Source organism: Capricornis sumatraensis, chromosome 1 (assembly GCF_032405125.1).
Source record: "Capricornis sumatraensis isolate serow.1 chromosome 1, serow.2, whole genome shotgun sequence".
Taxonomy (NCBI): domain Eukaryota; kingdom Metazoa; phylum Chordata; class Mammalia; order Artiodactyla; family Bovidae; genus Capricornis; species Capricornis sumatraensis.
Window position 1 is genome coordinate 135,750,155 of NC_091069.1, and position 22,253 is coordinate 135,772,407.

The window sequence follows — 22,253 nt, forward strand, 5'->3', positions numbered from 1 at the left end:
TTGCAACTCTATCAGGTGACACCCTTTGGACGCTGCTGGCACCCTGAGAGTTGGAAGTGGGAAGGCCAGCGGACCAGGGAACCTGATGATACTGTCACAGTGCTGGGGTCACTTGACCTCAGGGTTTCCATTGTTCGGCAAAATGCACTTTTCCTCATTGCTTGAGCCAGTTGAATAGGGGGGTTTCTCTTACTGTAGCTAGACAAACCCTGGCTTGTAAGAGATCATGCTGGCATCAGGCATCTTCCTCCGGTGGCAGACATTAATCACTATCAGGGCTTCAGGAAGAGCACATTCTTTCTCCTGCTTATTTAAAAATCTGCGCTGGGTTGTTATTACTACATCCTGAATCTGTTGCTTTTTTTTCCCCATGGATTGGGTAAGTCCTAAACTCTTTCAAACACATGCATGTTTCATTTCGTAACAAGGATCACACTTCAAATGATTAATATTTGTCTTCTTCACTAGTTTAAAAGCTCGCTGAAGGCCGTGACTGTATCTGCCAGGAAAATTCCTGTGTTTCCAGCACCTCACACAGGGCTGGCATGCAGGTGTTCAATAAATAGGTGCTCATAAAACATCTGTGAAATGAATGAATGGATGAGTAAATGAATGTAGACAGTATCTAAACATTCTCCCCGATATTTCCTTTGCTTACATCTCTCATGCCCTGATTTCTTATCAATTCAGACCCCCCCAAAAAAGTGAGCTATGTCTTGTATTTTAGAAGACAGGAAAAAGAAAGAGAAGGAGGCCATCTTTACAACTACCATTTACTCACGTATTCCATGGAGAGGGGAAAGGAGATGGCTCTCAGCGGCAACTTATAAAATATTTTCATAAAAATAAACAACAATCACCCTCTATACTACACATTATAATATTAAAATATTACTTAAGAGAATGTTCATAATCATACTTTTTAGAGCCAAAATGGAGTACAGGATTACTTTAGTGTAACTGGACTAAGCAAAGATACATTAACTATTTCAAGTCCTTCAGTTTTCAGATGAAGAAACTGAGAGCTACTGTCACCAAGATCAGCATTAGTCTTTCTTACACTCTATGATGTAATAAAAATTGAATGACAGTCATATTCACTGGTAACACAAAGGATATTTTCCTGGCAATGTTGTTCCAACTCGGTAATCAGTATAGCTCTTGCTTGGATGAAAGTTGAAGATGAAAAGAAGACTAGCTCTCTCAAAAGCAATGATCTTATTGTCTTCATGCTTTTCACTCACATGGGCCTGGAAGAATTAACACGTAGAATATATACAAATAATAGCCAGATGCTGCTATAAGTAAATTCTTTACAAAAAGTTGGTTTTTTTTTTTTTGTCTTTATTAACAGCCTTGTTATTAAGCCCAAAATGAAAGTGCTAGCATGTTACATTTTTTGAACCTGTTGAAATTTTGCCGTATCAAGGCCAACAGCAGTTTCAAACATTGCTTAAAGAGTACACAAATCTCACCAACCAAATCCCAACCTCAAACAAAACACAGAGGATTAGGTTTTAAGTAAAAACATAGTACCGTGTTATACAGAAAGCACTTATGTGTGTGTCTGTGTGAGTAAGTATATTAGAACTACTTATAAGTGACTTTTCTTTAAAACTTTTGTTTTAGTCTCTAGATTAACATGTGAAGGCACATCAAATTATTTTTCAAAATATACTGTAACATTGTTATTATATCCAGATTTCTGAAGTTGAATTTTTCTTAAAAACTTTACAGTATTGCATGGTTTTGTCAGATTCAAAAGCAACCAAAACTCCAAATCTACATTTTTTTTTTCTTTTGGTCTAATGAAAGAGTTCCAAAAGCAATTACAACATCTACAAGCTCCCTTATTTTCTACATCACATTTTACAGTAGACAGTGAGAAGCTTTTGCTTTTTCAACTCTACCCACTTCCGGCCCCAGCTCGGAGAGGACTTATTTCCATGCGTGTCAGCAGCACTACTCTTGGTAATTTAGAAATGTGAGCTAAGGCTCTAGAGTAAACAGCATGCCTTTTGGTATTCAACATTGTTCCTATTGAAAAGGAGCATCATTTTGCTCTCTCTTCTGGAAACAGCACTATGAATAAATGCGATTAGGGCATTCGTGTCATGTAGCCAGTCTTCCCGAATGTATAAGTACCTTTGTTCAACCATTAAAAAAAAAATCAGAGACACCAAAGTAAAAACACATCAACAGTAATTTCAAACGGCACCAGTAAAAAGTAAATGGATTATAAGTAACACATACTATATGCTAATTTTTGCAAAGGGGGAAAAAAAAAGCCTGTATAAAATTTTTACCTGTTAATTACATTTTCTAAAACTTATTGAAAAACTGAGACATTAATTCCAGAGGAGAGTCAGCCTCATGAAAAATACAAAACAGCATGCAGGTATAATGGCATCTATTGAAATGACAAGTTAGAGACCAGCAAAGGAAGGAAAAATAAGAATAAAGAAATCTCCATGTTGTCAAAGTAGTTTCATTATGACAGCATAATTATTTATATAAAGAAAAAACAGTCAAAACAATTAAGATGTTTCCACAGCAATTTCCAAAATGGATTCCATGTGGAGCTTTTGTCATTAGTTTTAACCAACTGAAATAAAAATTACCAAATTTAAACAACAACGACAAGCTAACCAGGAAAGTAAGCAGGGAATTATGCTGAAGATGTTCGTTATCTACTGGGGAGATTTTGGTGACATGTTTTGACAACCTGAAGTATGTCACAGGGCACTGTGCATGGAATAATAGAGTGCTGTTTAAGAGATCTGCATATAGATTTAGGTCAATTGCCATTCTAAGCATGTACAACACTGGTGACTAAGACATAACATTGAGAGTAAAGAGCTTACCTGTGGAGCTGAAAGCCAACCACATTTTTCTTCCAATTTATTCATATCCCTGTCAAAGTTATTCAGAAACTTATAGCGAAGAAGATCATCATCAGTTAAATGAAACTGCCTTCGTGCATAATGGTAGCTCTCATTATTTCCTTTTCTTGGGAAGTCTAACCATTCAGGATGCCCAAATTCATTACCTGCATTTGAAAACAAACATCATCTGGTTAATATTAGCATTTCTTAGTAAGATATCTCAATAATTAAATGTTTAAAAGTCCTTGAAATCAGTTTAGGTTAATATACTACAGCTATGCCCTGTGAAATATGCACAACTCTAGTTTAGAAACAGCATAGTCAAGCACACAATACTGCCAGCATTTGGACTCAAAAGCCCAGGTCCGGTTTCAGCCTGGCCACACATTCCTTTTTCCACATCTCTCTCTCTTTTTTTTTTTTTTCATGTGCAAACTGAAAACAGTATCTCTGTCATATTTATCTCATCTCTAAAATAATCTCTGAAATCTCTGAATCATTTTTGAAATATCTTACTTCTATAATCTCTGAAATCTGTACCATGCTTTGCAGTTTCCAAAGGTTGTATGCACATTATTTTTTGATCCTCCAAAGGCTCCCTATTCTATCCATTTCACAGATGAGAAATACAAAGCTCTTGACAGTTAAGGGATTTTCCCAACCTCACACAGATAGTAACTAGAAAAGCAACCATTAAAATCTAGTTCTTCTCATTAAAATCTAAAGTTCTTTCTACTTCATCCCATTAGGCAAGTACGTTTTATACTTCAGGTTTTATACTTGGGGTGCTACAGAAACCCAAGTCATCAATTTTATTATTCATTTTTTCCCATTTATTTCTCAGATCTATGTGCCACCATTAGACTTATATCTTTAATTTAAATGTGGTATATGTGTGGGTATGTGTGTATGTATGTGCATGTGTACACCTGGAACACTATGTTGGGAACCCATAAAATATTATTTCTCATTGTAATGATGAGAACCAGAAACCTTAGAGGCTCTAAAATTGAAATAAAACAATACAGACACATTACACATTCTTCATTCTGAAAATCAAATTTATATATTGGTAATCTAATAGACTGGCTCCTGCTGTTTTCCTCAAGTTAGAGTTTAACTTTAGGAGAAAGCAATGGCAACCCACTCCAGTGTTCTTGCCTGGAGAATCCCAGGGATGGTGGAGCCTGATGGGCTGCCATCTATGGGGTTGCACAGAGTTGGACATGACTGAAAGTGACTTAGCAGCAGCAGCAGCAGTCTAATAGATTGGCTCCTGCTGTTTTCCTCAAGTTAGAGTTTTACTTTAGGAGAAGGCAATGGCACCCCACTCCAGTACTCTTGCCTGGAAAATCCCATGGATGGAGGAGCCTGGTGGGCTGCAGTCCATGGGGTCGCTAGGAGTCGGACATGACTGAGAGACTTCACTTTGACTTTTCACTTTCATGCATTGGAGAAGGAAATGGCAACCCACTCCAGTGTTCTTGCCTGGAGAATCCCAGGGACGGGGGAGCCTGGTGGGCTGCTGTTGATGGGGTCCCACAGAGTCGGATACAACTGAAGCGACTTAGCAGCAGCAGCAGAGTTTTACTTTATGGCTTTTTCTTTCCCCCTAAATATTAAACACTACTTTCCAAAAGTTGCTTATATTAGTTACTTTAATGGTGCAATTTTCTAAACCACAAATTTCTCCTTTGAGTTAGAAAGCATCATAGCTAACCCAAGTGTGTCCTACTGTAATTTAAATAGTTGCTAAGTGAAATAAGTGACAGAATAAAGACAAATATCATATGATCTAACTGAATTGTAGAGTCTGAAAAAGGCAACAACAACCAATCAACTGGGAAAAACAAGCTCATGGATAAAGAGAACAAATCTGTAGTTGCCTGAGGATAAGAGGTGAGCAAAATGGGTGGAGTGTTAAAGGATACAAATTTTCAGTTATAAAATTAAAAAAAAAAAGAGAGATGTAATGTATAGAACAGTGACTATAGTTAATAATACTGCATTGCATATTTGAAAGCTAGGAGAGAGAATCTTGAGAGTTCTTATCAGAAGAAAAAAAGTTTTTGTAACTATGTATGGTGAAGGTGAAAGGGAAAATCACTCAGTTGTGTCTGACTCTTTGTGACCCCATAGACTTTACAGTTCATGCAATTCTCCAGGCCAGAATACTAGAGTAGGTAGCCATTGATCTTCCTGACACAGGAATCAAACGGGTCTCCTGCATTGCAAAAGGATTCTTTACCAGCTGAGCTACCAGGGAAGCTACAGTGATGGACATCAACTGAACTTACTGTGATGATCATTTTACAATATATATAAAGACTGAGTTGTGTTGTATATCTGAAACTAACATAATGTTATGTCAGTTATACTTCAATAAAAATAAAGGCAAAAATAAGCTAGTACGTTAATATTCTAATAAATAAAACCTAAAAAGTTATAATGCAATTCACTATGACTTACTGTAGAGTTGCTTTAAATGGTGAACTCTGCTGAGAAACACTGCAGTTTACATTAACTGTTCAGAACCATAGTCATAAAAATAAAAATAATATATAAACAAATAGGTTTGTAGCAGCTTCATAAAAATTAAACTGTCTGCAAAAATCTTCCTTAATTCTGATTCAGTTCAGTTCAGTTCAGTTGCTCAGTCGTGTCCGACTCTGTAACCCATGGACTGCAGCACACCAGGCTTCCCTGTTCATAACCAACTCCCAGAGTTTACTAACTCTAATTTGTAAACTAATTAATTAGTAAACCAATAAATTCTAATAATTCAGCCTAAATAATATGTTTTATGATGCTGCCTGTGTGACAGAGGAAGGAATCATATTTCTAAATCTGCAGGCCTTTATTTACTTTGGTTTAGCTGCTAAATCGTGTCCGATTTTTGTGACGCCATGTACTGCAGACCTCCAGGCCCCTCTCTCCATGGGATCTTCCAGGCAAGAATACTGGAGTGGGTTGACATTTCCTTCTCCAGGGGATCTTCCTGACCTTGGGATCGAACCCTAGTCTCCTGCATTGCAGGCGCATTCTTTACCAACTGAGCTACCAGGGAAGCCCTATTATTTACTTTATGGTGTCTAAAAATGGCAAAGGAACTTCCCTCTGCCGCACTTAGGAGTCCTGCCTGGATCTGGAGCCCGATTCACATCAGTCCATGCTGCACTCACATCATAGCTGGTTCCATCATTCATTCAACCAGCTAAATGAGGCACCTCCAGAACTGTGGTTGAAAGTGAAAAAACGTGAAGTCGCTCAGTCCTGTCCGACTCTTTGCGAACCCCTAGACTGTAGTGTACCACGCTTCTCCATGCATGGGATTGTCCAGACAAGAGTACCGGAGTGGGTTGCCATTTCCTTCTCCAGAGGATCTTCCCAACTCAGGGATCAAACCCGGGTCTCCCATATTGTAGGTAAACACTTTACCATCTGAGCTATCAGGGAAGTAACCTGGTTAGGTACATTCATTTCTGATAATGAAGGAACCGCCAGTCTGGAGAAAATTTTATGTCCCAAGTACTAGTGGGATTTCAACTAGTGAGGAATTTGGGAGAGACAAGAAATGCCATAGGATAGCTTGGATATAATAGCCTACAAACTGTATTGAGGCTCTCTATAGGCAAAATACTTTTACTTTGGTATGACCATGACTCTCTAAGTTGACTCCAATATTAATAAACAATTCCTTTAGCTTTTTGAGGGGGAGATAGTTATATCCCTGCCAACAAGAAGCAACAACAAATGCTTAATGTTGGCTTATTAGGTACCAGGCACTATTCTAAGCATTGCACATGAATTAATTGTTTCTATTTTCAACAACCCTGAAGTAGGTACTATTACGGTGTCAATTTTAGGTAACTGAGGCACAGAGAGTTATAAAGTAGCAGGGCCCATGAGTTCAGAAAGTCTGATTTTAGCACACTGACTCTTGATTACCACTCTACCATATTGCTCAGAAGTGGATACTGTGGGAAACAATGCAAAAATTGACCAAACTCTCACACATGGACAGAAATTCCAAGAAAATGGAAGGAGGTGCAAATAGCTGAAGTGAGAAGATGAGATGCAGACAGGACTTTGGTTTAGCCATAAAATAGGCCTTGTAGTGAGGAGAAGAGGTAAGACAAGAGGGATGAAGTTTAGATTAGGAGACGTCTCATCATCTCCAGACCTTAAGCTGCTTTTGAGTAAGGGGATGCAAAGCTCAGATGTGGTCTTTTATTAAAATATCTCTAGTACCATGTGGAAGAGACAATGGATATTGGAAATAGTTGAATGGTAGGAAAGCTAACACAGAATTCAAAGAATAAGATAAGAGATGACCAGATACACTGGGAGTGGAGAAAAGAATGGCATGTCTCAGGTGGAAAAAATAGGATTTTATGAGACTCTATTGCATGGGTTTTAATTCAAGTAAGAATATTCATAATAAATATGAATTTACGCAGTTGAATCTCTCCAGTACTCAGTTTCCTCATCTGTAAAATCACATAGTAAGTTTCATATAAGCTTTTTTAAGATTCAAATGAGGTAAGTAAGGCAGTTGGTACAAGGTCTGGCAGCTGAAGCTTTCAATGTTTGGCAGTTTTTATGTTACACCCCCATTACCAATGCTGCTCAGGAAAGAATGACATAAAGAGCAATAGGTGAGAATTACTATAAACCTAACATTTCTGGTTCAGTTCCTTCTGAGGAGGGAACTGACCAGCCCAACTCTTCAGTATACATACAAGTAAACAGGATGAATTCAAGGCAGCTACTTGGCTATTCTTCACAAAGTTTCTTGGTACAATATTATCCTTTCCTTTAAAGTGTGGAAATTCAATGTTGATGCATTTATTCATATATGTAATAAAACAAACACATTTTCCTAAGCCAAGTATCAACATTCTTTGAATTATCTACTATTTTAGATCTTAAAAAGCAGAATTGAATGTGAAAGTGATTTTGCTACAAGACACTCAGATTGATGGAACAAATCTAGTTGATAAGTCAAGAATCTCCTCTCTGCTCTCTTCCTTCATTATTCCTACTACATATTCATCCTGAAACTGCTGAACAAGCTCTCAGGTGTTATTTACAGTTATAAAGACACACACATGCTATATACTATACACATACATATGCAATACACTATGCATGTATTATGCTATATAGTATACATTTTATAGTATATGATGGAATTACAGTTGAGCTATTTCAAATCCTAAAAGATGATGCTGTAACAGTGCTGCACTCAAGATGCCAGCAAATTTGGAAAACTTAGCAGTGGCCACAGGACTGGAAAAGGTCAGTTTTCATTCCAATCCCTAAGAAAGGCAATGCCAAAGAATGCTCAAACTACCGCACAATTATACTCATCTCACAGGCTAGTAAAGTCATGCTCAAAATTCTCCAAGCCAGGCATCAGCAATACCTGAACCGTGAACTTCCAGATGTTCAAGCTGGTTTTATAAAAGGCAGAGGAACCACAGATCAAATTGCCAACATCAGCTGGATCATCGAAAAAACAGGAGAGTTCAGAAAAACATCTATTTCTGCTTTATTGACTATGCCAAAGCCTTTGACTGTGTGGATCACAATAAACCATGGAAAATTCTGAAAGAGATGGGAATACCAGACCACGTGACCTGCCTCTTGAGAAACTTGCATGCAGGTCAGGAAGTAACAGTTAGAACTGGACATGGAACAACAGACTGGTTCCAAACAGGAAAAGGAGTATGTCAAGGCTATATCTTGTCACCCTGCCTATTTAACTTCTATGCAGAGTACATCGTGAGAAACACTGGGCTGGATGAAACACAAGCTGGAATCAAGATTGCCAGGAGAAATATCAATAACCTCAGATATGCAGATGATACCACCCTTATGTCACAAAGTGAAGAAGAACTAAAGAGTCTCTTGATGAAAGTGAAAGAGGAGAGTGAAAAAGTTGGGTTAAAGCTCAACATTCAGAAAACTAAGATTATGGCATCCGGTCCCATCGCTTCATGGTAAATAGATGGGGAAACAGTGGAAACAGTGGCAGACTTTATTTTTATGGGCTCCAGAATCACTGCCGATGGTGATTGCAGCCATGAAATTAAAAGACGCTTACTCCTTGGAAGGAAAGTTATGACCAACCTAGACAGCATATTCAAAAGCAGAGACATTACTTTGTCAACAAAGGTCCGTCTAGTCAAGGCTATGGTTTTTCCGGTAGTCATATGTCGATATGAGAGTTGGACTATAAAGAAAGCTGAGAGCCAAAAAATTGATGCTTTTGAATTGTGGTGTTGGAGAAGACTCTTGAGAGTCCTTTGGACTGCAAGATCCAACCAGTCCATCCTAAAGGAAATCAGTCCTGAATATTCATTGGAAAGACTGATGCTGAAGCTAAAATGCCAATACTTTGGCCACCTGATGCGAAGAGCTGATTCATTGGGAAAAACCCTGATGCTGGGAAAGATTGAGGGCAGAGGAGAAGGGGACGACAGAGGATGAGATGGTGGATAGCATCACCGACTCAATGGAGATGAGTCTGAGTAAACTCTGGGAGTTGGTGATGGACAGGGAGGCCTGGCACGCTACAGTCCATGGTATCGCAGAGAGTCAGACACAACTGAGTGAACTGAACTGACTGAGCTGAACTAACTGACTACTGAATTGCGTATGTGTGCTCAGTCGTGTCCATATCTTTGTGACCCCATGGACTGTTGCCCCAAAAATTTTGCACCAAAATGAGTGGAAACAGTATGAAACCATGTCATAATCTGATTAAAAGTTAAGTACCTGCTCCCCTAAAACAGACACACATACACACATACATACACATAAAGCCTCAAGGGTTAATCGCCTCCATTCAAAAACTGATGCAATGTGAAATTACTGAATTATCATTTATTTGAACATTCCAGCAGGAAAATTCACAGCCTTATAATCTATAATATAAATAAGGATTGAAGAGCAGTATGATTAAAGTTAAATGAAGTAACAGACACCAATTATTTAAAAGGGTACAAGACACAATATGTGACTCAATAAATCTTAGCTACAATTATAGTGCTATATTTTCTTTTATTATTTTTATTATACAAGTAATGTACTAAGTTATTTTTTAAATTCACACTTAAAAACACATACACAACATCTGAAATCTTATCACATAACCATTTGCCATGGTCTGAGTGTTAAGTGTTCCCACAGCGAAATTCATATGTGAGAAATTAATCCTCAATATGATGGTCATGGGACATTTGGAAGGTATTTGGGTCGTGAGGGTAGAGCCCTTATGGATGGGAACAGTGCGCTTAATAATAAAGACTGCACTGGGCTTTCTTTCTCCTTCCACCACAAAAGGATATGGCCTATTAAAGGTCCCTCCCTCAACCATGCTGTCATCCTGATTGTAGATCCCCCGCCTCCAGAAACTGTGAGGAATAAATGTTTATTGTTTATAAGCTACCTGGTCTTTGGCATTTCATTATAGCAGGCCAAGTAAAATAATACCACTATTTCCCTCTTGGTAAATATTGTATTTATTTTCATTTATATCTATAGCTATAGCTACACGCATGCATGCTAAGTCAATTCAGTTGTGTCTGACTCTTTGTGACCCTATAGACTGTACCCGCTAGGCTCCTCTTTCCATGGGATTCTCCAGGCAAGAATACTGCAGTGGGTTGCCATGCCTTTATCCAGGGGATCTTCCCAACCCAGGTATCGAACCTGCATCTCATGTCTCCTGCATCGGGCAGGCAGGTCCTTTACCACCACCGCCACCTGGGAAACCCCCAAGAGCTATATCTCTGTATCTGTATCATACCTATACTAATATACATGGGCTTCCCAGATGGTTCTTAAACATTTATTTAACTTTTCCATAACATCTAAAGTTTTTAACTATTAAGAAGAACATTTATTACATGAGGGCAAATTAAGTACTTGGATAATATTAGAAAGAGATGAAAGTGGTAACAATGTTTGGTATCATAATCCAATTTAGGATTTTGTATGTCACTACTTTAAAGCATATTCCAATAAGCTTACTTAATATGGAATATGAAATTAAACTTCTGAATTAGAAAAAAGAACTGTTAAAAACATGACATTAAGAAGACCCTATTCTATTAGAGAATAATTTATTAATCTTTATTAGAGACTAATTTAGATTCTCTGAAAAATCTCCTGGAGAGGCTTCTTTTTAAACTGAATGATAAGGAAAGTTGGATATAACAAAGAAATAGAAAAATTATATTAGTGATTGCAGACAAACCATTTTAGAATGGCTTTTGAATGTTGTCTCTGTTGTAAATGACCTGACAAGGGGCAAATTAAGTTTAATGTAGACAAACGCAACATTAAATTTCATATTTGGTTCAAAACTGTAAACATGAGCATAAAATAAATGGAAGCAAATCAGAGAAAGACTTTCAAAGTGACCTTGGAATAACAGTGAACCATTCTCAGACTGAACAGAGAAAAGTGGAAAATGCCTGTTAGTATCTTATACTAGCTCACAGCTCACAAACCTAACGAAGAAAAATACCATCATTAAAACAAGTTAAGAATGTTCTTCTCAGCTATGGTCTACAAATTACTTAGGAAATGTAGCAGCACTTGAGAGTACAGTGAAATATGGCCAGCCAAATAAGCTTATAAGTAAGCTCTGCTGTATATAAAGATGGATGGGAAATCTAAGTTTACTCAGGTAATGGCAAAGAAGGTAATTGATTTGTTTTAGTACAGATAACTTGATGGAATAGAGAACACAGGATCAGAATCAAAATTTTAATTTAATCAAATTTAAAAATATGTGTGTATATATATTCCTAAATTATATATAAATATGTTATGTTTACATGAATACATAATATATATATAGATTTCTCAATGAAAGCAACAGGCATTTATAACCTGGGATTCATGCTTCCCTACTGATTCCTGATATTTTATGCAAAATGATGTATGTTCATCTGTGCATTTTTCTGAGAAGAGAAGGTTTTCTTCATCTCCTGCAGGCATCTGAGTCTTAAAAAGTGTAAGAACTATTCACTGTATTAGAATGTTAGGAACTAGACTAATGGAACAAGTAAGGATTTCTAAGAACAGAAAGTGAAGTCTCTCAATCGTGTCCGACTCTTTGTCACCCCATGGACTGTAGCCTACCAGGCCCCTCTATCCATGAGATTTTCCAGGCAAGAATACTGGAATGGGTTGCCAGTTCCTTCTCCAGAGGAGCTTCCTGACCCAGGGATCGAACCTGGGTCTCCCGCACTGCAGGCAGACTCTTTACTGTCTAAGCCACCAGGAAAGCCCTGGTGGAAGGATTTCCAAGCTACATAAAAAAAAAAGTAGAAACCTAAATTGAGGAAGGCATTTTAAACATCTTTGGCTGGTTTATTCAACAGATAAGAGGCTTAGAAAAGTCACATTGAAATGAACTCTAGTTCAGAGAGGCAATGAGTGTGACTTCAGAGAATAAAACTTCCAAGTCCAAAAATATGCATTACAAGTAACCAGGCACTAACCATCAAAGCATGCTCTTTCTGCTCATTAAATTACGATTATGATCACTAATGTAATACATTGGATGGCACTTGTTTCAAAATGCATGGAGGATGGTAATTTTTTGAGCTGTCACTTGAGACATTTTGTAAGAAAAGTTACATTGCAGGCCATGATTCATTGCATTCAATATAGTAACTGAAGTGGGTGTTTTCAGAAATGAGAAGGCTGAAAGCGTTGGCTAAACACTTTAAAAACAAACATGGGGAAGCCAGTGACTAACACTGCTACAGTTAATTAATGATTCTAGAAAATTCCACTAAATTCTTTCTCTCCCTTTCCATTTCCTCTGTAAACAGCACCATTCATGTCTGGTTAATTTGAAAAACCTCTAAGCACAAAGTTCCTATTGGGATTTCTTTTCCTGTAATTAATTTTTTGCTGTTTGATGTAAAGGTCCAAACTATAAATTGACAAGAAGCCAGCTGGTACAGTGATGAAACTCAAGACAATGCAACTAATGAAAAAGCCCCTGCTCTGTTAGCTGAACGTTTTGATTAGCCACTTTGTATGTTTTGTTTCTCTAAACTGTAATGCATACTAATTTTACCTAGGAATTAATTAAAGTCTATCACAGCCTCCATGCTGCGGATGTTATATAACTCTTTGTTGATTCCAAGTTTATGTATATATGAGAATAAGGTGCAGTTTTAATGAGAATTTAAAAAAAACCAAAACACTTTTGCTCCTACTCCTCTTGATGGTACCAAAGACTAACTCTTTAAAGGAATTATCTATTTTAAAATCAAATGCTTTGACCTTTCTCAAGGCCATCAAGTCGACAGGAGGTTGTTGTTCAGATGCTAAGTCGTGTCCAACTCTTTGTGACCCATGAACTGCAGTGTGCCAGGTTTCCCTGTCCTTCCCCATCTCCCTTAGGTTGCTCACACTCATGTCCATTGCATCAGTGATGCCATCCAACCATCTCATCCTCTTCTGCCCCCTTCTCCTCTTGCCCTCAGTCCTTCCCAGAATCAGGGCCTTTGCCAATGAGTCGGCTCTTCACATAAGGTGGCCAAAGTACTGGAGCTTCAGCTTCAGCATCAGTCTTTCCAGTGAATATTTCCTTTAGGACTGACTGGTTTGATTTCCTTGTTGCCTCTGGCACCACAGTTCAAAAGCACCAGAAGACGGGGCACAGTATAAAATCCTATTTCTATATTAGGGAGTGTGATCTCCCTTTTCAGAAAAAGAAGCCTGCTATCCAGTCTTCCCCCCACCTTTGACACTGATCACCAAGGCTCCAGGAAGCGGCTACACCAGTCTCTCCTTCACTTTCCACAGCATGCACTAGACCTACAACAGGAACTTCAATTTGTGAAGGTTGGATGTTTCCCTTTACAGTTGGTAAAAGTCTAACATCGTCTAATTTGAACAGAAACAGAATATAGCCATCAGACCCAGAAGAGGAGATAAGGGGTGGCATGCCAGCTGAGGCACCAGAACAAAACTCAGCAGTACCGCTGGGATTTACCCTTAAAGTCTGTCACATCCTGCATCCATCCCCTGAAGATTTTAGGCAATTCTTTGCTGATATTAAGTATATTTAAATGTGCACATGTATTATGTATACCATTCCTTGATATGATCCAAAGGAAAATATTTTATAAAATCAATGAAAACTTTAATGCCCATTCCTTTCCATTGTACCAAAGACTACTTTAAAGTCAAACGGTATGGTCTCTGGGTCCTCTGGATCTTCCCTTGTACACACTCCTCATGCAAGTCAATGCTTATATTCTGAGCCCCATGACTCCCTATATTGGCTATATGCTCAACTGTAACAGTAGATTATAATTTTCAAACTACTGAAGTGTATTCTGTGTATTAGATAACATGCTCAGTGTACATCAGTATGTCCCTGTCCTCATAAAGCTTACAGTCTAATAAGGAGGAAAGAATTAAGCAGCTCTAAAAATACAATTTTCCTTAAACAGGGGAAGTGGGTGAGAAATGACTTATGGGATCATAACAGCTAAAATGACCAAAAAAAAAAAAAAAAAACTTAGGGAAAGAAAGCAGAGCGTGGCAGCAAATATCCTCCAAGGACAAACTGTAAATGTCCTGAGACGACAGCACAGCAGGTTAGGGAGGACAGGTCAGAAATTATGCCAACATCAGGGAAGGGGGGAGAGCCAGACTTGGGAACTCAATTGTGGAATTCTACAACTTCCCTTGCTATTCAAAACCAATCAAACAAAAATCTTTGCATACTAGCTGTGTAGAGTGTTTTTCAAAACCTACAGGGTAACTGATGCCATGGAGTGGATGAAATTGCCTGGGGAGAATATGCAGGTAAGAGCGGCAGGAAACAGAGTATAATGGACCATGAGACACACTCATATGCCAGTCGGGGCAGAGAACAGGACCCTGGAAAAGCTTGCAGAAGAAAAGCCAAAGTGAGAGGAGGAAAACCATGCTGGGCGGGAGACTAGAGACCGACTCCTGAGAAGGAGTGCTTCCTAGAGGAAACCGTGGTAAACAGAAATAAGTGCTGGCAAGTTGGATTAAAACCTGAAGCCTGGGGACTTCCCTGGTTCCAGTGGCTAAGACTCCATGATCCCAATGCAAGGCACTGGGGTTCGATCCCTGGTCAGGAAGCTGGATCTCACATTGCACAACTAAGATCCCACATGCTGCAACGAAGACTGGCATAGCCAAATACATATACATATATTAACATACATATGTAATAAATATACATATATATATATACACCACAACCCTGGGGCCTATAATAGACTGAGTGAAAAGAAAGGACACTGATGAAAGGAGAGAGAGCAGCGGCCATGACGTCTGAGGTAAAACCAAAGAATCAAAACTGTGGTGGTTTAGTCACTGAGTCGTGTCCGACTCTTGGCAACCCTATGGACTGAAGCCTGCCAGGCTCCTCTGTCAATGAGACTGTCCAGGCAAGAATACTGGAGTGGGTTGCCATTTCCTTCTCCAAGGGACCTTCCCCACCCAGGGATTGAACCCAGGTCTCCTGCACTGTAGACAGAGTCTTTACCAACTGAGTTACCAGGGAAAAGTATACTGAACTAAAGACCTGGGAGAGAACAGTTCCTGTTAGCTCTATGCAAACTTCATATTCATAAATTTTAAATTCTAAAGCATTTTATGATATATGTGTGTTGGTCCAGTTGGCAGGAGTGACTGGCTCAGGGTCAGGCACACCCGTGTTTGCACACACGCAGGTCATGCATGCTCAGCTTGGGGCCTGCACAGCCAGCACATGCCCTCCAGCAAGTACACACCATACACACCACACTGTGTGTGTGTGCTCAGTCCTGTCTGACTTTTTGTGACCCCATGCATGGACTGTGTAGCCCACCAAGCTCCTCTGTCCATGGGATTCTCTGGGCAAGAATACTGGAGTAGGTTACCATTTCCTCCTCCAGGGGATCCTCTCAACCCAGGGATCAAACCAGTGTCTCTTGTATCTCCTGAATTAGCAGGCAGATTCTTTACAAGTATGTCACCTGAGTATATATATTTTCTATGTTAAGAATTAGAAAAAAAAAAAAAAAAGATTAGTATACTGTTGCTGCTGCTGCTAAGTCACTTCAGTCGTGTCCGACTCTGTGTGACCCCATAAATGGCAACCCACCAGACTCCCCTGTCCCTGGGATTCTCCAGGCAAGAACACTGGAGTGGGTTGCCATTTCCTTCTCCAATGCATGAAAGTGAAAAGTGAAAGTGAAGTCGCTCAGTCGTGTCTGACTCTTAGCAACCCCATGCAGGCTCCTCCGTCCATGGGATTTTCCAGACAAGAGTACTGGAGTGGGGTGCCATTACTTTCTCCGAGTATACTGTTAGGTTTCCTTAAAATTCCTATAACAAATTTACAAACTAGTATTTTGAACAAAAAACATAACATCCAGTCTTTCTTCCCCTAGATAAAGGGCATGGTGGCCTGAGTCAAACACAGTGTCTGCTCTCTCACTCCACCTAATAATACTGTTGTGACTATTGTCCGTGCCTGTGACACTGTGACAGCTTCAAGGGACCAGGAACAGTGCTTCTGCTGGAACTGTGATAGTGAGTCTGGTCAATACCCTCATTCTGCCCTGCTCTTTCCAAACCACCCCCTGATTAACTGCATATAAAAAATTCTTAAGGCAATAGCCAAATGAGCTTTGGGCACCTAGGAGAAACAATTTTCAACTTGAACTATGCTTGGTCCATGCCAAACCAATAAATCCCTTTACTTTTCTACATGATTAGAATTGCTTTCGGTGATAGTGAAAGTAAAACTGAAGTCTCTCAGTTGTGTCCAACTCTTTGGGACCCCGCAGACTGTAGCCCACCAGGCTCCTCCGTCCATGGGATTCTCCAGGCAAGAATACTGGAGTGGGGTGCCATTGCCTTCTCCAGGGGATCTTCCCAACCCAGGGATCAAACCCAGGTCTCCCATATTGCAGGCAGATGCTTTAACCTCTGAGCCACCAGGGAACCCATGGACAAACCAATAAATCCCTCATCTAAATGGTTAGAATTGCTTTGGGTGATAAGTTCCCATCATCAATAAAGTATGGATAGGGGTGAAGTAAACGCTTACCACAAGCAGTTTGGTAATATTGTCAAAATAAACCAAGAAAATAAAAAAATACTCAACTATCCACATCCTCATGAACAAAATCAGATTAACTTTATATTACCTATAAGTGTGGTTGAATAAAAGTAGACATGTTTATAAACCAGTCATTTAAAAAGCTAAAGAATTAGCATTATTATATTGAAGGATAAGTATGTATTCCTCGATGCTTTCATTTAAATCAAGAAAAGGAAAAAACACTTTAAATAAATGAAATGTAATCATAAAACTATATTCAAATAATAAAAGCAACAGTAATTACTCGAGAGGCCTCTATATACACAAACTCTGTGCCAGAATTTTAGCAGTTATTTCAAATAACAGTCATCAAAAAACCTAGTGGCTCAGATGGTCAAGAATCCACTTACAATGAAGGAGACCAGGTTTACCCCCTGGGCTGGGAAGATCCCGTGGAGAAGGGAACGGCAACCCATTCTAGTATTCTTGCCTGGAGAAATCCATGGACAGAGGAGCCTGGAGGGCTGCAGTCCATGGGGTCACAAATCTTCGCACAGGACTGAGGGAGTAACACTTTCACTTTTATGGGAGGGGACATTATTCCTATTTTCAGATAATAGATCAGGGAGGTAATATAACTAAGGATATAAGGCATAAAGTATCAAGGTTAGTATTCAGACCTATATCGTCTATATTCTTCCATTGTATCAGGCATTAGGTACTTAATTTGGATAACATTAGTTGGAAACTTATTATGAAAGTATAGGCATTAAGGAAGATAATGTAAGAGCTAAAAAGAGGTAAAGGTATATATTTCCAACTCCACTCTAAGTGTGCATATAGATTATACCTGTTACTGACTTGTGTGCCTTGTGTATTCTGTTACTCCCGCTGTTAGTATTTCAAGTAGTAGCCATTTCGTCTCCACGAGGCTTTTTTTAAACTCCTGCAGGAAGGCTTTGGTGGTTGTGCTTCCATTGTTACTTAGATATAAATTTTCCCCTTGTTAAAACAATTACTTATATAGTGTAAAATTTTTTAGTGTTTGTTATTTTGTTTTTGCTTGTATCCATTAGACTTGGGGGTAGATATCCTATCCCCTAGTGATCCAATATTTTTACTAACCATATTGCCTAATCTAATACCAGGTACAGAGTACACAATGAAGGATTTATTAAGCCCATTTTGAAAGGAAAAAGTGAAGGAAATCTGATTCTCTTTGTAGGCTATATACTGCCTATGGAAAGTTCTATTTTACGTTTTGATTATATAGTTCACAGCACAGGGACTCAGATAAAGAACACTGATAACAATTTTTTTTAATTAATTGCAAAATTGGTCTTTGTAAGTCCATAAGAAAAACAGATAAAAGTGCTTGGGGTGGAAAGGGGATAGATAAAGAAGAGCACAGCCATATCATCAGGGAGGGGAGGTCTGTGTACATCGGAAGAGAACCTCAGTTCTCGGTTTCTCACAGGCCTCTTCTGCTGTTTTCCTCTGAATGTCATGCCAACAGGAGGTAGGATTTCAAATAGTTCATGTTGCTCTGTATACTTGATTTACATTCCATCTTTGTGGGACAATTTTGTTTTAAAATAAACAATAGAAGTATAATTAAACCAGGGATAAGACAATGAACAACATAAATGAGACTGAATTGAGAATAATTGCTATGCAAGCATCATTTCTTAAGAGCTAGATATTACTTTCTTAAGACAATTGATGGCAACAGAAATGGATTTTTGCCATTCATTACAAAACCATTTGGATGTTACATGAAGCAGAGGAATTACAATACTCTTTGAGGGGAAGTGGAGTAGGAATAAGGAAGAAATGGTGGGAAAGGGGCGTTCTTTAATAAAATCCTAATTGAATTCAGATTTTTCGCAAGTAGTTACAAATGTCCTAGAAAATGAGTTTGCTGACAGCCATGTAAAAGCTGTAAAAGTTTTGCATGTGAACAAGGCACCCGCTGAAAGACTTCACACCTTTTTAGGTAGTAGAACACCACCAGGAAAGCCAGGAAAATAGGGATACAGAACAGAGAATATGGCTAATTATAAAACTGATTGTACACATGGTTTTGTGGCTATTCTAACTTTAGGTTTAGACGCACAAGTTTAGTAGTGGAGTCAGACTGTATTATTTCCCCCTAAAATTTGCCTATAATTTAGGATATGTTACCACTAAGTCAGGATCAGTTTATCGTGGTCACATCAAACATACATACTAATAGGGATTAACACACTTCCCTAATGACTTATTAAGAGCTAAGCACACACATTTAGAAAGGAAGCACAGAACCAAAGGAAATAAGCCTGGAAAGAAATTGTTCATTTAAATTCTGTATACTCCATAACTGACATCCATTTCACTCAATCTTGGTATCATTCCCAGGCTAGATGAGTATTTCTGTAAGAATCTAAGGCTCTTTCAAGGCCCAGCCTGGATGCAGTTTTTCTGAAGTTCAGTCTCCCATAGCCTTTCTTCTGTAGGCAGCAACTCTAACTCCCTGGTAGGGAGACTTAACTACCTACTTATAACTTAATCAAGGAACCAGTATCAGTTTGCCGCTGGACAATGCTTCCAGCCCTCCCAGTTCCTGCCAACAGCTAGTTATCCTTCTCTGCTTCCCTGCTGTCAGCTCTTGCTTCCTCTCAGGCCACTGGAGGCAAAGAAATGAGAAAAAAAAAAAAAAAAAAGCTCCTTAGCACCACGGTGGCTTGTGGGAAACACTGTGAACTTTTTCCCCAGCAGGAATAAAGGTTCTCAGTACTTGTACTTCTTGCTTCACGTGTCTCCCTTTGCTCTGAATAAAACAGGCTGTGAATTTTAAAAATGTAATGGCGAGTTTATGAATTGCCCAATAAACTGACTTTGAAGGGAATTAAACAGGAGGGTTCAAAAATACACAAACAATCTTCATGTCTGTAATATGAATATGTATGGCTGAGCCCTTTGCTGTCCACCTGGAACTATCACAACATTGTTAACTGGCTGTACTCCAATATAAAGTAAAATGTTTAAAAAAAATTAAAAAATAGAAAACTAAGGCAACAACAACAAAAAATATTTAAAAAGTAAAGAATCCTCCTGCTAATGGAGGAGATATGGGTTTGTTCCCTGGTTTGGGAAGATCCCCTGGAGAAGGAAATGGCAACCCACTCCAGTATTCTTGCCTGGGAAATCCCATGGACAGAGCAGCCTGGCGAGCCACAGTCCAGGAGGTTGCAAAAGAATCAGATACACCTTCGTGACTAAACAACAACAGAGGGAAGCAATATGAAAGATGCTGTTATAACAGAACACATAGCTTAATCTGAAATGAATATAGTATCTTCTTAAATTATATAAAGAAAACTATTCAGAAGCAAATGCTATAGCTTGCCTAAATAGTAAAGAAATATTCAAGAGCCTCTAACTACACTAAAAATATATTAAAATAAGCATCCAGAATTGTGGTTCAACAGTCCCTCACAAATTGGTACACGAATATATATAAATACTATCTCAAAGTTGCTCCCAAACTTCTTGAAATTTTACATAGAAACACTGTATCTTTTCAAGGGAGAAAAAGAAACTTTTAACATTCTAAGTGACAGATGTCAAGACTCAAGAAATACCTAAATATTCATAACTTAGCAGACATTCTAAACAACCATCCAGGAATATATACCTATTTGCTTTAATGTTATTCCTGGGACCCATTAAAAGGAAACTATATAGGAACCCTGGAAGCACAGAGTGAAAATACACTAAGAGGCAAACTCCACTAACTGACTTATATAACTCACATTCAATTGCAGTTTTATGTTTTAAGTAATTTTTGAATATAACAGAATCATCTTCATTAAATAATATCGCTTATAAAAATTAGAAAATAAAGTTATGTGTATACAGTGAGTAAAACATGGGATATAGATACAAAAGACATGAATTTTAGGACTGTCGTCATATATGATCTCAAATTGTGTAACTTTCCCTTATTTGTAATATAATTAAAGCTAACAATTATTAAACACATTGCATTCAAGGAATTATTCCAAAGACTTAATATCATTAAATATTTTAATTCTTACAAATGCATATTAAGATAGGTGTCATTATAATCCTGTTTTAAGATGATGAAGGTGAAGTACCAAAAAATTAAGTAATGTGACACAGGTTATACAGCTAGGAAGTAAAGGAGTCAGGATCAGAATGTGGGCAGACTGTCTACAAAACTGAATTCATAACCATTGTGATATACTGTCTCAAAATTAAAATTATAGAAAGAATACTGACTTTGCAGGTTGGTTGCACTAAGTGAAATTATGCATGCAAAAAATGCTTTATACCCTTTAAAAGTTTAAAGAAATACAATATAAATAGAAAAATTATGTAGGAGTGTATACAGGAAAAAGGACATGAAGAGTGAGGATGCTGTGACTTGGCTACTGCCTATATGTTACAGAAAAGCGAAAGGAGGGGGCACCTGAGATGACTCAAGAGTTTCCCCACTGGTTACTAAGGATAGCTGATGGCACTTAATAATAATTTTTGAAAGGCATCACAATATGTGGCGAAGATGATTCCAGTTTTGGATACAGTGACTTTGAGGATCCAGGAAGACACCATGTAGAGATCTCAGGCAGGCAGTTTTCAAACTTATGTTTGTAGTTTAGAACAAAAGGTATGATTCTGTGACATAGATTGGGGGATTATCTGCATTAAAGAGATGGACAAAGCCTAAAAGCAGATGAGCTTTCTGAGAAAGAACAGGGGAAAAAAAATTAAAGAGGCCCAGGACAACCCCTGAGGAAGTATACACACTGCAAAGAGAAACAGGTGAAAAGGAGACTGTGAAGGAGACGGGGTCATGGTTGATAGAACAAGCAAGGCAGGAAAGGAAGACACGAGAGATGTCCAAGAAAACCAGGTGATTAAGAGAGTTCAGGCAGTGGGTGCAAAGACCTGCAGGTCAATGATGGTCTTAGAAATCAAGTATTTGATAGTTTCCTCAGATTAACTTCCTAGTTATTTTATAATTATCAAAATAGTTACAACAAATGTGTATAAAAATCATGGTGAGAAGAACTGGTTCTGGCCAAGTGTTTACTACTGCTGATGTTGTATGTTTAGCCACACTAAAAAAGGAGATATCTATTGTTTTATTTAAGTTCAGCTTAAAAACAAAAACAATTTAGGTGTCACTAAAGTATACCATCAAGTTGCAGGGGAAATACTGGTTGGCATAATGTATCTTGTAATAAGGG

At 38.4% G+C, this 22,253-nt stretch overlaps 1 protein-coding gene across 1 annotated transcript in view; it reads right to left on the minus strand.

The window, feature by feature from the left end:
* The window catches only part of GBE1 (1,4-alpha-glucan branching enzyme 1), a 306,336-nt gene that overhangs the window by 31,806 nt on the left and 252,277 nt on the right, over positions 1-22,253 (minus strand). The window contains exons 13-14 of the mRNA XM_068972275.1: positions 2,865-3,049; positions 1,120-1,250 (exon numbers count right to left, since the gene is read on the minus strand). Of these exons, the coding sequence (XP_068828376.1) occupies positions 1,120-1,250; positions 2,865-3,049 (316 nt within the window). The remainder of the gene's footprint in view (positions 1-1,119; positions 1,251-2,864; positions 3,050-22,253) is intronic.